This window comes from Austrofundulus limnaeus, unplaced genomic scaffold (genome assembly GCF_001266775.1).
Source record: "Austrofundulus limnaeus strain Quisiro unplaced genomic scaffold, Austrofundulus_limnaeus-1.0 Scaffold504, whole genome shotgun sequence".
NCBI lineage: Eukaryota > Metazoa > Chordata > Actinopteri > Cyprinodontiformes > Rivulidae > Austrofundulus > Austrofundulus limnaeus.
Window position 1 is genome coordinate 52,423 of NW_013952906.1, and position 16,176 is coordinate 68,598.

The 16,176-nt window shown below is 39.1% G+C and overlaps 3 protein-coding genes across 3 annotated transcripts in view; 2 read left to right on the forward strand and 1 right to left on the reverse strand.

Annotated features, from left to right (window-relative positions):
* The first annotated feature begins 2,423 nt into the window (after window positions 1–2,423).
* snrpf (small nuclear ribonucleoprotein polypeptide F) lies at window positions 2,424–5,553 on the forward strand. Its single transcript, XM_014025847.1, has 4 exons — window positions 2,424–2,547; window positions 3,353–3,478; window positions 5,191–5,255; window positions 5,443–5,553. The coding sequence occupies exons 1-4, from the start codon at window positions 2,545–2,547 to the stop codon at window positions 5,507–5,509; spliced, it is 261 nt and encodes an 86-aa protein (XP_013881301.1). The 5' UTR covers window positions 2,424–2,544; the 3' UTR covers window positions 5,510–5,553.
* Window positions 5,554–5,650: 97 nt separating this feature from the next.
* Window positions 5,651–13,038, forward strand: amdhd1 (amidohydrolase domain containing 1). Its single transcript, XM_014025849.1, has 10 exons — window positions 5,651–5,972; window positions 6,231–6,337; window positions 6,421–6,485; window positions 8,145–8,422; window positions 8,489–8,714; window positions 9,894–10,018; window positions 10,098–10,191; window positions 10,256–10,416; window positions 10,579–10,689; window positions 12,123–13,038. The coding sequence occupies exons 1-9, from the start codon at window positions 5,839–5,841 to the stop codon at window positions 10,682–10,684; spliced, it is 1,296 nt and encodes a 431-aa protein (XP_013881303.1). The 5' UTR covers window positions 5,651–5,838; the 3' UTR covers window positions 10,685–10,689; window positions 12,123–13,038.
* Window positions 11,042–16,176, reverse strand: part of LOC106530270 (tetraspanin-9) — a 9,510-nt gene continuing 4,375 nt past the window's right edge. Inside the window, exons 4-9 of the mRNA XM_014025850.1 lie at window positions 15,512–15,703; window positions 15,355–15,429; window positions 15,186–15,287; window positions 14,977–15,108; window positions 11,777–11,860; window positions 11,042–11,254 (exon numbers count right to left, since the gene is read on the reverse strand). Coding sequence (XP_013881304.1) covers window positions 11,183–11,254; window positions 11,777–11,860; window positions 14,977–15,108; window positions 15,186–15,287; window positions 15,355–15,429; window positions 15,512–15,703 — 657 coding nt within the window. The 3' untranslated portion in view covers window positions 11,042–11,182. The remainder of the gene's footprint in view (window positions 11,255–11,776; window positions 11,861–14,976; window positions 15,109–15,185; window positions 15,288–15,354; window positions 15,430–15,511; window positions 15,704–16,176) is intronic.

Here is a 16,176-nt window from a genome sequence, read left to right on the forward strand (position 1 = left end):
CCCAACTACAGCTCATGGAACCCTGTGGGTCCTGGACGCCCATTTGAGAACCTTTGGTTTAGGTTACGTTTGAAGTCAACCACTCAAAAAATATTTTTTTCCTCTGGAAAAAGTACTGGGAAATACATTTATTAGTTAAACAGAAATTAATACTCAAATTTTATTTTTCTTTCTTTTCCACAAGAAGAAAATGTTATTTTTGTGGACTGTAAAGCTGAAATAAATATATCTAAATGGGTAGATTATTCTTAAAACTACCAGGAAAAATGTATTTTTCTGGTAATATATATTTATTTGTTCTGATATTTTTTTTCAACCTATCCTTTTTTAGGTTGTTGTAGCTGTACAGTTATTTTTGGGACRTCTCAAAGTAAGTGTGTATTTTTCTCAATAATGCAGTAAATGGTAAAGCTCAGTTTTCCCAAGTCTCAAAAGTAAGTCATGCAAAGAAGCTTCTAAAGTACACCCTCTTCCAAAAACTCCTGCATCTCTCCTCAGTTCCTAAATGTTCAGATTGTTTAAAGAAGAGGAGATGTTTTACTGAGAAAAACATGGTCCTATAACTTCTTTGAGATGTGCTGCTATCAACATTATTTTACATTTGTCAAAAATAACGACACAACTTTCCAGTTTAAATAATTGATCTGCTTATTTGTTTTCCTTTGTGATTAGTTATGAGATTTGCAAACTGTTGTGTCATTTTAGTTACATTTTACACAACAATTTAACTTTTTGCCAACAGACAAACAGGGTCTATTCCAACAGTCGATGCTAACGCTTTAAACAAATATCGTAGAGTATGTGATGTGAATGACTCTCAGCTATATTTACAAAACAGAAAATGTTATAGCAATATCTGGAGCCAGTTCAAGATGGCCACCACAACCAACTGATCATTGGTTCAGGGGATATTTTGCTAACAGCCATAAAGACACAGGCTGTTAGACCACCACTGAGTGATGAAGCTTCAGAGCGCCCCCTTGTGTTCACTGAGGGTATAACTGTTGCTTCACCCCCTCCACAGGCCCACTCTGCTCCCTGCCAGCAGATGGACAATTCCCACTCACCTCTTAAATAAAGTAGATTTTCTCTAATGATGATGTCAACTAATAGATGACAAGCTGGAAGTTAATGAAATCATTGCAAAGTAAAACCCTTCATTTTTAATTTTTTTTAGTCAATTTATTGATATTTTCCCCTTTTTTTGTTTTCAACTTTAACCTTTAGCCATCTTTCAAGAATTGGTGGACATTTTGAACTTTGTCTCAGTTTGGATATTTGTGTACCTTTTTTTTAGGTTATTTGACCATTTATTTAAAATAAATTCAATTTTTTTATTTCAGTCTTTTATTTTGTCTTTTGTCTCCCAGCTCTTGGCAGAACAGTTTTATTTTTGTGATCTTTTCTCAACATCTTATTGTTAACATATTTAATTTTTTTGAGTGTGTGTTTGTCTTAGATACGTTGCAGCATTTTGAAGAAGTCCTTACTAAGTTTGTGGTCACAATGTAGTTCTCTATGATACTTTTTCATCTGGTTTTACACCAAATAAAAATAACAGCTGCTGCTTCTCACAGTAAATGTCAAATAATGTCTGACCTCTCTGCTGAACTTACACACTGTCTTTATGCCATAACTGAGACCAGACTGCCTGATGGATGGGTTAATTACAAGCTGCCTGGGAAACTCAAAAGACGAGGTCAAGTAAATACGCTCAGTGATGTAAGGAGACAAGTATTTCAAACATGCAACACAAGATCCAGAGCAATTTCTTAGGAATTCTTCTGACCGAACCCAGACGTTTGAGTCAGATTTAGAGTTTTATTTATCACATCAGGTTTGAGCTTGTCTGGTGCTTTTGTACAAGATAAAAGCTTCACCTCAGAAAAGTTTAGGACTGTCAGACTGCCCTTTTTTAACTCTTAGGATTTGCCTGGAGAAAAAGAGCTGCAGACACAGAAGGTTAACACAACCCAGATATGACAATCACATCACTTTCAGTGTCTGAGTCACAGTTTTTAATTAGTCAGTAACCCTGTGAGATTCATTTTATAGTGACAGAAACAGAACTTTGATGTTTAATATGCTAAAGAAAACAAACATGTCTTTACTAATTAAAATGACATCATACCTATTTTTGGACTATCAGCTTTTTTCTGTTTTAGTGAGTTTGTGTTTTCAGTCTTAAATGACTTTAAAACAGTAAATATGAGTCTAATGACACATAATATTAATTTTGATTATTGGTACATCTATTAAATATTTAACTTAGATTTAAAGTGAGCCCTGTTAAGCTTTTATCATTGAGTAAATTAATCTGAAAGGTCGAACACAGTGTTTAATGTGTTGTTTGCAGTGCGCTCTTCCGGCCGCTGGGTGGCGCTGCAGAAACACGAAGCCCCCTTGGCCTGAATCCTGACCAGTGCACTTCCGGTCGGCGCTAAAGCGTGCTGCTGCTGGGTTTGTGAAGCTCAAACGTAACCGTGACGAAAAGACTTCAACCTTTTGATTTTGCGAATTATAACTCTTTAATTTAAATAAAAAATGGTGAGTACGAGTTGTAACAACTGCCTTCAGTTCGACGAAAAATGCGTAATATTTTTTGTGGAATCCATTTTGTTTCGGATTAGCATTGTTAGCTTCTCATTCATAACTGTGCTAAGTCTTCACGAATTTTCAGACATTTCCTATATTTTCTCAATGAAAATATCCGATATTTTCTACTTTTATGTGTTTATATCTGACTTCATCCCGCCTGTAAGCGTTTATGTAGACATTTATTGTTTAAGTTTAGTGGTTTTACTTGTGAATGTTTACTTTGACTAAAAGGTTTTGAGTTTCAGAGCTTTAAACGATCTTAAGAAACTATAGTCAAACAAATTAAACAGCTGAGAGCTAAAGTAAAGGTAGAAAAGTCAGAAATGATGTGTGTGATCTTAAATGTCTTTTGTGAACCCAGAAAATAAATTTAAAAAACTTACAGCAGGTGCAATTTGAGCACATTTAAATATATTAAACACATAACAGCTTTAGAAAGAAAAACTCACCTGTAATCTTTTCATATTTTGCACATTTTTACATGTGAATGTTCTACTTCTGCACATTTTTTTCTTCCTCTGTTCTTGATGTTTGGTAAACAACATACTTTCATTGTGATAATCCACAGTTGTAACACTGTTTTTGTTTGTGTGTTGTGTAAACTTGTGCAGTAAACCTGATTTTATTCTAAAGCTTTAAGAAAACAAGCAGTCAAGCTAATATAAAAGAGGCTTTAGTTTGCTCTGATGAAACATAATGTATGGATGTTGGTGGTATTTTTGATTTATTGATTGATTTATTGTATCATTTGCAGAGTTTACCGCTCAACCCAAAGCCTTTCCTGAACGGTCTGACAGGAAAACCTGTGATGGTGAAGCTGAAGTGGGGGATGGAGTACAAAGGCTACCTGGTGTCTGTGGATGGATACATGAACATGCAGGTGGGAATCGTTTCTGCTCCGTCCACTTCAGAATATCATTTAATAATATTCACCTTTTATATTATATTGCGATGTCTCGGTTTCGGATGGAGGACGGTTGGAAACTGGCGTGTATCGTAAGCYCACCCACACAGACCAGTATTTGCGTTTTGACTCCCACCACCCACTGGAACACAAGTTAAGAGTGATCATGACTCTGTACCACAGAGCAGACAGTGTCCCTACAAACCCAGGAGCCAGGGAGAAAGAGAAATCACACACAGGACAGGCCCTGGAGCAGTGTGGTTATCCTGGACTGGGCTTTCCTGAAAGCAGACAGGAAACACAGACAGGACTCCATGCAACCTTCAGGTGAAAATGAAGACCCCAAACCCAGACCCAAACCAGTGGTTATTCCGTATGTTGCGGGTGTTTCGGAGAAACTGAGATGTTTATTTTCTAAACATGATGTCCCAGTGGCTTTCAAACCCCAAAACACATTACGGCAAAGGCTGGTTCACCCCAAAGATCCGGTGCCCCGGCACAAACAGAGCAATGTTGTATATGCTGTTAAGTGCCAGGAGGACTGCGACCAGTTATACATCGGGGAAACAAAGCAGCCACTGTTCAAAAGAATGTCCCAACACAGACGAGCTACATCTAATGGCCAGAACTCTGCAGTTTTCACTCATTTACAGGCCAGCGGTCACTCTTTCAGAGATGAGGATGTTCTCATTCTTGATAGAGAGGAACGTTGGTTTGAGAGAGGAGTAAAAGAAGCCATTTTTGTGAAGAAAGACCGTCCATCATTAAACAGAGGTGGAGGCCTCCATTTTCAGTTGTCCCCCTCCTACAGTGCTGCTATTGCCAGTATCACTCCACCCCCTGCTAACAATAAGTGTTAATTGGGTGTCAACTGAATTTTGCCTGAAACTCTCAGACTGAAGAAGTCTCTTGGAGGAGAGATGAAACGTTTCATTAGAGAAGAAACGGTCCAGAGGACCTATACAGTTTTTATTCTTTTTGATTTTTTTTTTACCTGGATTACTGAGATGCATCAGGACAATATTCACCTTAATTTTATACAATTATAAAAACTTAAACAAGGAAACAAGTTGCGTTTTCCAGCATTTGTACAGTTTAAATGAAAGAATATATTGTATTTTATTGTAGTAGCTGCAACTAAGTTTCATACTTCTAAAAATCTTTAAATATGTTAAAATAAGATGCTTTATACCCTCTGTCCTCATTCCAACTACCTCCATGTCCTCTAACTGCATTTTATTTCTTCTTTGTCTTTTACTAAATATTGTTCATCATTAGTAAGCATTTAGTAATTATAAAATGAACAACTGTCGTCCATTTAAACATAGTTTACTTAAACTACTCATCATCTTGATTAAATTTTAAATAAAAAATAATAACAGTTGTAAACTTGTTGTTTGTCTTTGGGTCCAGCAGAGGGCGCTGTGTCTGTTTAACCTACAAGCTTCTTCTGATTTCTTATAAACATGTTTGCTTAAAAATTGGAGGAAACTTCCAGTGCAGCTTCACTGAGAGGACAGTCATGATGATGTATAGAAACATTTTGGATTTTAGAAGTCAGCAAGGCAGATATTTAGTGTTGTCTTGTGATAAACAGCTACAATCCATGGTTTAACTCTCACACTTTAATTGCTTTTATTCTTTAAGCATTTAAAAAGTAAAATGTTCTTCTACCTGATCTCCAACAGCTGGCAAACACAGAGGAGTACGTCGATGGAGCTTTGGCGGGACATCTTGGTGAAGTTCTTATCAGGTATTTAATCACTAAATACTGTATTATTTTATTGCATAAACACATAGTTGAGGTTTTTGGATACATTTTTTGTGACACAACAGAACAAAACAGAGGAAACTGTTAAGATTTTTAACCAACYTTTTGTTAATTACTGSCATGTTTCAAAAGGACGAGTGAAGAAAATGTTTGTGTTTGGTCTGCACAGGTGCAACAATGTTTTATACATCAGAGGTGTAGAAGAGGAGGAGGAAGATGGAGAAATGAGGGAGTGATTCGCTGGTTGGATCTGATTTGTGTTTGTATAGCTCTGCGTGGAGTTAAACTTTGTTTTTGTCATGTGAAGCAATGATTGTTGGGTTTTCTTTTGTTTTTTTTTTCCACGATTTTTTTTTTTCTTTTTGTACCTCGAGACCTGATTTGTTTTGTTGCCAACACAATAAAGTTGTAATATTTCTTAAACCAGGCTTATGATTAGTTTTTTTCTTCCCTCCCCTCTGGGAACCAGGACCGCCCCGCTCTCTGCACTTTAAACTCTGATCTCAGACAAATATTTGCTTTGTGTCTAAACTAGCTGGTTGCTTTTAACATTCGAGAGAGAGAAATGAGCAGAAACAGACTTTTAGTTAAAAACGCCAAACAGGTGGTTTTAATCTGCAACAACGGAGAAAAGTACCTGACCAGGCACGGCATGAACGGACTGTGTGTGATTGAGAATGGCAGCATTGTCATTGGAAGGTAAGATTAAAGAAATTAAATTTTAAATGTTAGAACAAAGCTACTGGTAGTTGTTAGAATTTATTAATTTTTTTACATTTATCCACATGCAGATGTTAAAATGTTTTTTCTAACTCTTCAATCTGGCGCACTCTTGAGGATAAAACGACTAATTACATCTAAGATTGAAGCTTTTTTAAATCTGATTTTTCTCTATTTATGATGCATTTTTAAACCATCATTAGTTTCAGTGCACTTTATAGTGATTTATCTCTGCAGTGATGGTCTGATTAAAGCTGTGGGTCCTGCAGAGACCATCAGAGCTCAGTATTCAGACGCCTCCTTTGAGCGAGTCATTGATGCTGCAGATATGTGTGTCCTGCCCGGTGAGTAGCTGCTGAATTTTTCCCCCCTAAAACAATCATATTTTATTTGAAATACTCCATAAACTGCCTTTCTCATTTATCAGGGCTGGTTGATGCTCACACCCATCCAGTGTGGGCAGGAGACAGAGTGCACGAGTTTGCGATGAAGGTAACTTATTTAGTATTCAGTCTGCAGCTTTATCTCAATAAATACAGTGGGGAGAACAAGTATTTGATACACTGTTTTTTTCAGGTTTTCCCACTTGCAAAGCTTGTAGATGACTGTAATTTTTATCATAGGTACTCTTCAACTGTGAGTGATGGAATCTAAAACAAAAATCCAGAAAAATACAATGTATGATTTTTAAATAATTAATTTCCATTTTATTGTGTGAAATAAGTATTTGATCATCTATCAACCAGTAAGAATTTTGGCTCTCACAGACATGTTAGTTCTTCTTTAAGAAGCCCCCCTGTTCTCCACTCATTACCTGTATTAACTGCACCTGTTTGAACTCGTTACCTGTATAAAAGACACCTGTCCACATACTCAATCAATCAGACTCCAGCATCTCCACAATGCCCAAGACCAGAGAGCTGTGTAAGGACATCAGGGATAAAATTGTAGACCTGCACAAGGCTGGGATGGGCTACAGGACAATAGGCAAGCAGCTTGGTGAGAAGGCAACAACAGTTGGTGCAATTATTAGAAAATGGAAGAAATACAAACTAACAGAAAATCTCCCTCGGTCTGGGGCGCCATGCAAGATCTCACCTCGTGGAGCATCACTGATCTTGAGGAAGGTGAGGAATGAGCCCAGAACTACACGGCAGGACCTGGTCAATGACCTGAATAGAGCTGGGACCACAGTCTCAAAGAAAACAATCAGTAACACTCTACGCCGTCAAGGATTAAAATCCTGCAGTGCACGCAAGGTGCCCTTCCTCAAGCCAACGCATGTCRAAGCCCGTGTGATGTTTGCAAATGACCATCTGAATGATCCAGAGGAGGAAYGGGAGAAGGTCATGTGGTCTGATGAGACAAAAATAGAACTTTTTGGTTTAAACTCCACTCGTCATGTTTGGAGGAAGAAGAATGATGAGTACAACCCCAAGAACACCATCCCAACCGTGAAGCATGGCAGTGGAAACATCATTCTTTGGGGATGCTTTTCTGCAAAGGGGACAGGACTACTGCACCATATTGTGGGAAGGATGGATGGGGCCATGTATCGTGAGATTTTGGCCAACAACCTCCTTCCCTCAGTAAGAGCACTGAAGATGGGTCGTGGCTGGGTCTTCCAGCAAGATAATGACCCAAAACACACAGCCAGGGCAACTAAAGAGTGGCTCCGTAGGAAACATCTTAAGGTCCTGGAGTGGCCTAGCCAGTCTCCAGACCTGAATCCAATAGAAAATCTTTGGAGGGAGCTTAAAGTCCGTGTGGCCCAGCGACAGCCCCGAAACCTGAAGGCTCTGGAGGAGATCTGTATGGAGGAGTGGGCCAAAATCCCTGCTGCAGTGTGTGCAAACCTGGTCAAGAACTACAGGAAATGTCTGATCTCTGTAATTGCAAACAAAGGTTTCTGTACCAAATAAGTTTCATTTTTCTGGTGTATCAAATACTTATGTCACACAATAAAATGGAAATTAATTATTTAAAAATCAAACATTGTATTTTTCTGGATTTTTGTTTTAGATTCCATCACTCACAGTTGAAGAGTACCTATGATAAAAATTACAGTCATCTACAAGCTTTGCAAGTGGGAAAACCTGAAAAATCAACAGTGTATCAAATACTTGTTCTCCCCACTGTAATGTGCTGCAGCTGGCAGGTGCCTCCTACATGGACGTGCATCGGGCCGGAGGGGGGATCCACTTCACGGTTGAACACACTCGAGCCGCCGCGGCCTCGGACCTCCTGGCCTCCCTGAGGAGCAGGCTGGTGCGGATGCAGCGGGCCGGGACCACCCTGGTGGAGTGTAAAAGTGGCTACGGCCTGGAGCTGCACACTGAGGTGAAGATGCTGGAGGTGCTGGAGGAGGCGAGACGCTCTCTGCCCATCAACATCTCCTCGACCTACTGTGGAGCTCACGCAGTGCCCAGGTAGGAACCAGTACTTCAGTGTTTCAGAACGTCTGCAGGATTTCAGGTGGAGTTTTTGTACCTCAGAGGGAAGACAGTGACAGAAGCCACCGAGGACGTCCTCCGTGTTCAGCTGCCGCACCTGAAGGAGCTGATGTCTGCGGGGAAACTTCGAGTGGACAACATAGACGTGTTCTGCGAGCAGGGAGTGTTTGACCTGGACTCGACCCGCTCTATCCTGCAGGCTGGCAAAGACATGGGCCTCAACATCAACTTCCACGGAGACGAGCTCCACCCCATGAAGTCTGCAGAGGTACGGCTCACAGTTAACGTCAAATACCCAGATCAGGTTTAAAGATGAATGAGATGATGCTGCTTTCAGGTACATCAAAATGATTAGAAAGTTCTTTGATAACCAGAGGAGGATAGTGACAAAGTACATTTACTTTGTTGCAGTACTTGAGTCATTTTGAGGATTTTTATTGTATTTTGTTACATTCAGAATATGCAAATTATACTTGTTTACTGTAAAATAACACCTGATTATGCACAATAAATTTAAATGTGACTGAACTCTGCATGAAACCAGCTGTTGATGCACTCTAAAAAAATTGTTTTTAATTTATTTAATCAAGTTGTCACCTGGATCCACGTAACAGTAAATAAAGTATTACATACATATTAAGTGAATTCAACACTTCATTTCTTAGTGTGTAAAAGTACTTTTACTTTTCCAATTATTGAGTGCAGTTTTATGACTTGCTTAAAGTGCCTGTGACATCAAATTTTTGAAATAAACATGAATGCGTTTTTGGAAAGGTAACATTGACAACATATTACAAAACAAATTTGACATCACTGAGATGAACGGTTGTTGAGATATTTGCATGTGAAGTAACAGGAAGTGATGTCAAAGGGGAATGTTAGCATGTAAACAGAGGTTTGTTGCAAAAGCTAACAAACCAGACTGTAGAGAAGAATCTGTTGTTTCTTTACATTATTTTTAGTCACTATCAAAGAGAGACAGAAAAGTTAAAGTTTAAATAATTTTGTTTTAATAAACAGAGACCAGAGTTTATTTTATTAATGAGTTCCCTTTTCATGTCACTTCCTGTTTCACTTTAGCTGGGCCAAATTTAAAATAGGCCAGTTATGTGACAAAATGTGTACTATGCCAATTTTCTAAAGTATTAATATGTTTTCTTTGAGTTTTTGTATTTGAAGTATAGGCATGTCACAGACACTTTAAGTACTTCTTTTTTACTAGTCATTTTCTATTGAGGTATTTTTAATGTTTTAAGTACTTTATATACCTCTGTTTAACATATGATTGGTCTAGGCTCTAGCATGAAATGTTACACCTGTGATATTTTGTTTGTACAAAAAACTCAGTTATTTTAATTCAGAAGGTAACACCAGACAATGTTTATTTTTTATTCAATAAAAAGTATTAGTTGTGTCAATGTAAAATCAGTAAATGTCTGTGACACAGATGGGGGCGGAGCTTGGAGCTTTGGCCATCAGTCATCTTGAAGAAATCACAGATGCAGGAATTGTTGCCATGGCCAAAGCAAAAACTGCTGCTGTTCTTCTGCCGACCACAGCTTACATCCTCCGGTACGACAACACACACTCTGACATAAATACTCCTACACACAAACACACACATTGTGACTGTGTGTGTGTGTGTGTTTAGACTCCCTCAGCCTCGAACCAGAGACCTGCTGGATTCAGGGGTAATCGTCGCCCTCGGCAGCGACTTCAACCCCAACGCTTACTGCTGCTCCATGGTGAGTCCAGCAGGGTTACCATCTGTTTACCCCACTCTGTTTGTTTATTTATTGTTTGTGTCAGCCTATAGTGATGCACCTGGCCTGTGTCAACATGAGGATGACCATGTCTGAGGCTTTGGCTGCAGCGACCATCAACGCAGCGTTTGCCCTCGGCCGCTCTCACACACACGGATCTCTGGAGGTCAACAAACATGGAGACCTGCTGCTCCTCAGCGCCACACGGTAAACAAACACGTTCAGGACTCGTTAGAGGAAGAGAGAATGATTGGGTGGCTTTCATCTGTAAATGAGTTAGTGTGAGCTGTAAACCTAACTGTCCAACACTTAAACATTTCTTTACCTTTTACAAGTCATGATGAGTAATTCTGCTTTGCTTGTTTTGAGATGGGAGCACCTGATCTACCAGCTGGGAGGACACCAGGAGCTGATTCGTTACGTCGTCATCAAAGGCAACGTCGTCTACGACAATGACAAAACCCTGGATCTGTGACTCCGGTGAGTGAAGCTGCTCACAAATAAAACTTGAACAGTTTTGTCTGGAAATATAAAAAGCTTTAAAAAAAAGAGTAGCACTGATTTTCATGAAGAACTTCACTTTTATTGAACTTGTTAGTCAATCAATATATTTTGACAAGGCAATAACTGTGGAGTAAATAAAATCATAGGAAATGTTAAGCTATTCACAAAATATCTTAGTGCATAGATTAAAAAAGTGACATAATTGACCTTTTAAACACATTTTTATGTACCCATATTTATTTAAAGTCATTTCGACTTTCCATCCATGAAACTTTAACACCCAAACAATAAAAACTGAGACCTCTGCTGTTTAGTTGTATTCTTGTCCTTCTTAACTCCTCTCTTCACGCAGGCTGTTAAAGCTTCTTGAATGGAAAGTGAGAGGTCTTAAACTATCAAAGTGTAGTTGGTTGTGTGTTCTATCCTAGGCGAGTGTTGATGCAAACCAGCAGAAACTTTAGAGAACCTTTCAGGCTTCGTACTTCTTTCCTGCTCTGTGGATTTGCTGATAAAGAGTCATGGAGAAAGCCATACCAAGCAGCTGAAACACAAAATGACTCCTGTTAGTGTTTCCATCAGCAGCACCAAACATCATCTTTCAGGCTAGGCTAACCTGGTTTGAAAGATTGCTACATCCGCTAATATGAAACTTCTACACTTTGAGGATAGCTTGCACCTAAAATTTGCAAACTCTACAACACATTGTGTAGTTTAGAATGAATAAATAAGCTATTGTAACATTTCAACATTAGCCTAGCTTGAACAAAGACCCCTGATTTTTTTTATAAACACACTTATCACAAAAAGTCAATTTGTGTTTGGTGGATTTCCTTCTTATATAAAACAAGTTATTAGAAGCTAAAAATAAGCTGATGAAAAGGTTTTCATGTGCACAACCCACAAATGTGGCACCATTTAAAAGGTAAATTGACAAACTTTCCATCAGTATACAACAAATAAGTAATCTAACAAACGTTATTTATTAACTTACTTTTTGGGCTAAGTTTCTGTGCTGTATGATTGATGTCACAGCTGATAWTATAGTAAAACMCAATCAGCTCACCTGTATGACCAACACACACATGGCAATGGTTCCCAGCAGGTGTCTGTTGTCATCCAGCCATTCTTCTACTTTCTCATAGCAACCCTGAAAACAAACAGTCAAACTGAACTTGTTTGTACAGATTCATGGATCAGTTTTGGGACTAAAGCTAGAAGCATTTCATTCTGTAAGCAACCATGTAAAAGAAAACCCGTTTTTTTTAGATTATGAACATTTAACATAACTTTGACACTCATGCATTTCACCTGCTGAACAGAAGATGTAATCTCATAACTGCATCAACACATCAAGTACTATGAGTGTTTCACTAAATCAAACTTAAAAGTTTTCTCAACCTTTCCTGCAGGTCCTAAACCAGCTCGGTGAGGTTCAAGAAGGAAGATCGTTCTGCTGTCCTCAAAAGAAGCCATTATTTTAGTGGAAATATAATCAAACTGATAAATGTTTGTTTTTAATAAGTGTTTCTTTAAACAATATATCTATTTAACCATACAGTTTTTCTTAGAATTAGGGCTGCAATGATTAGTCGACTTAGTCAACAATAAAAATTGTTGATGAATTTGTCATTATAGTCATTTTTATTACGGATATATATATATATTTTATGGAGTGAGACATCTTGTCCATCTATCTCGGTTACTGGTGATACAACATGGTGTGCAAAACGATCCAAGGTTTGGGACACTTTCAGTCTTGATAAAGGAAAAAAAAAATAAACATATTTGCAAAGTGGACCTTGCATATCATGGAAGAACTTCTGTGATTCACGAGCATTTAAAGAGGCTGCACCTCTGATATCTGGAAGCAGACACGGAGTTGGATGCACCCCGGTAAGATGTGCTAAAGCTAAACAACACACAAGGAGACAACTCGTAGACACTGTTATTTGCAGAAAAAAAAGGTTGCATGTATGACTGCAGAACCAATAACAAAAAATACAACTTTAATTTTTCTTTTAAAGATATACTTTTGGTTTTGAAACAAGTATTTGCAGCTTGCTACAAAATGTTCTGAACTATTTTACTGCTGATAATGTGCCAACTTCGTTTTCCAGGGAAGAAAAAGTGCTTTTTTTTAATGGTTGGAAAAAAGACCGTTAAATTTATATCAGCAGCAAACCTGATAAAGTACAATTTATTTGTTATGGTTGGAAAAATGGACAGTTGCRTTTTTAGCAGCAAACCTGATTACATTTTTTGAATGAAGTACCCATCTTCTGTGTGTTTACTACCACATTTTAAATAAACAAATGGAAAAGCTGATAACTAAATAAGTGCCATTTCATAATTATGTGATTCATAATCTGATTAGATGACTAATCGTTACAATAGTCAGTGACTAGCCTGGTAAAAATCAGACCCCCGTCTTTCACTTTGCTTCATACAAGGGTCTGGACTTGCTGCATAGAGAATCGATTTCTTGCAGGAGGCGTGGCCTCTGCTGAAGCATGTGTGTATTGTCGGTGTGAAGGAGGCTAAGCTAAGAAGCTAACCGGAAATCGTGTGTGCTGTAAACAACCCTACTGAGAGAAGAAATATACCGAGCCAAACGAGACGACTGTAAATGAGAGCTGCTGCTTTGTCAGATAAATTTAATTTGGAAGCCTTATCAACACAGACCGGCTTCATTCACTTCCTTCACTGCTGTATGCTAAATTAACTAGCAGACACTGCGCAGAACATCGACGTCATTCAAAACTCCGCCTTCTGTTTGCTGATTGGCCCAGGTAAAATAAACTACAAGCAGACACTGCGCAGAAAATTGACGTCGTTCAAAACTCCGCCTTCTGTTTGCTGATTGGCCCAGGTAAAATAAACTACAAGAGACTGTGCAGAAAGTAGCTGGGTTTCAGTCACATGGTTTCGAAGGCGGAGCGATCTCCGCTGGAGGGCAGGGGGTAAAATATCTATGGAGGAAACTACTGTAGACAGTCTATAATGTATGGATTTAAGGCCTATTTCAAGATACTGTATATAACAATTTGTTCACAGATATGTCAGACATGACTCGTATGATGAAGATGAATGAGTTTGACAGAACCTAAAGATTTTCTGAGGCTGTTGGTACCACACACGTCTTACATCACCAAGTGCCAAATAATAACCAGCAAAAGTTTAACTGATTAATAATTCCACACGATTCTGCCCAACCTATGACAACATATGATAACACTGAATATCATACACAAAGGTGAAAAATGTAGAAATCTCACAGAACGACAATGTAATAAGTGGATTTTAAACCGTCTGCGGTCAGGAGGAGCAGAATGCCGCCGGTGCCTGCAGCCATCACTTCATTCAGAGGTATGTTAGCTGCTAACTATGAAATATAGTTATACAAATGTAATAAATTTCGGATATCTCATTGCTGACTTCCGATCGCGCTGTCTCCATCGCAGCCGAACTTCATTCAACTTCCACCTTTTTWWATTTTTATCCTCCTGTAGATTTTTTGCTGMTTGTCTAATATTTTCAGGCTTCAGTCAGAAAGGAGTTTGGGGGGGTTTAGGTTTGTTCGGCGGGTTGGGGGTGACACCAGAGGGTGGAATGAGGTGTTTTTTCCCTCATGAATCAGCCCTTTTTTACATCCTCCTGCTGCAACGTGCTTCAAATATGACGAACATTAATAAAAAGAGCCATAATTTTATTTAATTTAATACATAATTTAATCAGTGTATAATTATTTATCATTAATTCAGTTAGAATGATTGGAGCACTCGTAAACTACACAAGATATGGGCATTTTTTCAGATAGCAGATCCTCCACTTTTTCACTTCCTGACCTCCATCCGAACTTCGCGCTCTAGTGGCGCTGCATCGTGACGTCACGTGAAACCCTCCTATTGACGTTCTGTTCTGATTGGTCCGGCTAAAAATCTGCCAGCGAAATCCTTGTCAATGGGAGAAGTCCCAGACGGAGCAGTGAAGGGAAACTAGAATTGAGYGGAGCTGCGTAGGAAGGCAAGGGCCAGGCTAGTCAATGACTAATCGACTACCAAAAGTCATTAGTTGCAGCCCTACTTAGAATCCACASCTGTATTCTATGTAATAAATATTTCTGCTTTAGAGTCTGCGAAATAAACATTTAAACAAAGCTTTGTTTGTTTTTGAACACTTTGCTGTGTTTTAAACATTGCACTGATTCTCTCAGATTTAAAGTATGAAACAGCACCGTGTTAAACTGGATCTTTCCTGACTCACTCGTGTCCAGAAGGTGTTGGAGGCGTTGCGTCCGCAGCCCTGTGAGACCAGCTGGCAGCAGCTGTCAGGAACAGCGTTGTTGTGCAGAGCAGYGTGCCAGTCCTCGTGGGTCATCACCCCACAACACTTCCACTGGGCAGACAGAYGGGTTATTTTTGACCCGGCAGCAGCAGGATGAACATGCGGGGCTGTGTTCTCCGGGGGTTTACCTCTCTCTGGATGGTGTTCCAGGCGTCCCTCAGACCAACGTTGTCGTCTGTGTTGTACAGAGCCAGGCCTTCCTTCAGGTCCCGTCTGGCATTTTCATTCACCTGGAGTGACGGAGGCAGAGTATGTAGGCGCAGTGATAACAATTTTAACAGTTATGAAGACTCCTACCTTGTCCGTGTAGACGAAGAAGAGGATGAGGAGGATAAGTTCAGTCAAAAGTATGATCAACAGGACGATGAAGAACTGGTTTAAAGGAGGAAAGACCCGTATTAGCTTTTTTTTTTTCACTAAAACACTTGCATGATGGGTGATGTAGATTTCTCACACTCAGCAGCAGGCACTTGTTCTCCTTGATGGCACCCAGACAGCCCAGGAACCCCGTCACCATGACCACGGTGCCGAGGGTGATGATGAGGTTGGCTGCGGAGAACGAGGGGAAGGAGGGCGACAGGGTGGCAAAGCTGCCCTGGGAAACTGAAAGCCACACACCAACACCCAACAAACCACATCCTCCCAGCTGAAACACACAGGAAACTGATGAACTGATAATAAAACACTGACTTTAACATGACTTCAACTACATCCACATAAAGTCCTTCAAAATTATATAAACAATAAAATAACACACACTAAAGTCGTCCATGATGATAATAAAATACCACATACTCCGGTAAGAGTCCAAAATTAATAAAAGCACCATAAGTCAGTAAGTCATCCAAAATGATAAAAACCAAAAACTATAGCAGGGGTGGGCAATCCTGGTCCTCGAAGGCCACAGCCCTACATGTTTTACATGTTTCCCTGCTTCAACACACCTGATTCAGTCAATGAACTACCTCTTCATGTTCTGCAGTATGGAGGACCGACACTGACATAATTAGAAATAAAAGCAGAAATAGATAAATTAACCTTTAAATAAATAAATACATTTAAAATGCACCAAATAAATTAAAAAATAACTTTACCTCATGTTTTATAATTTAGTTGACC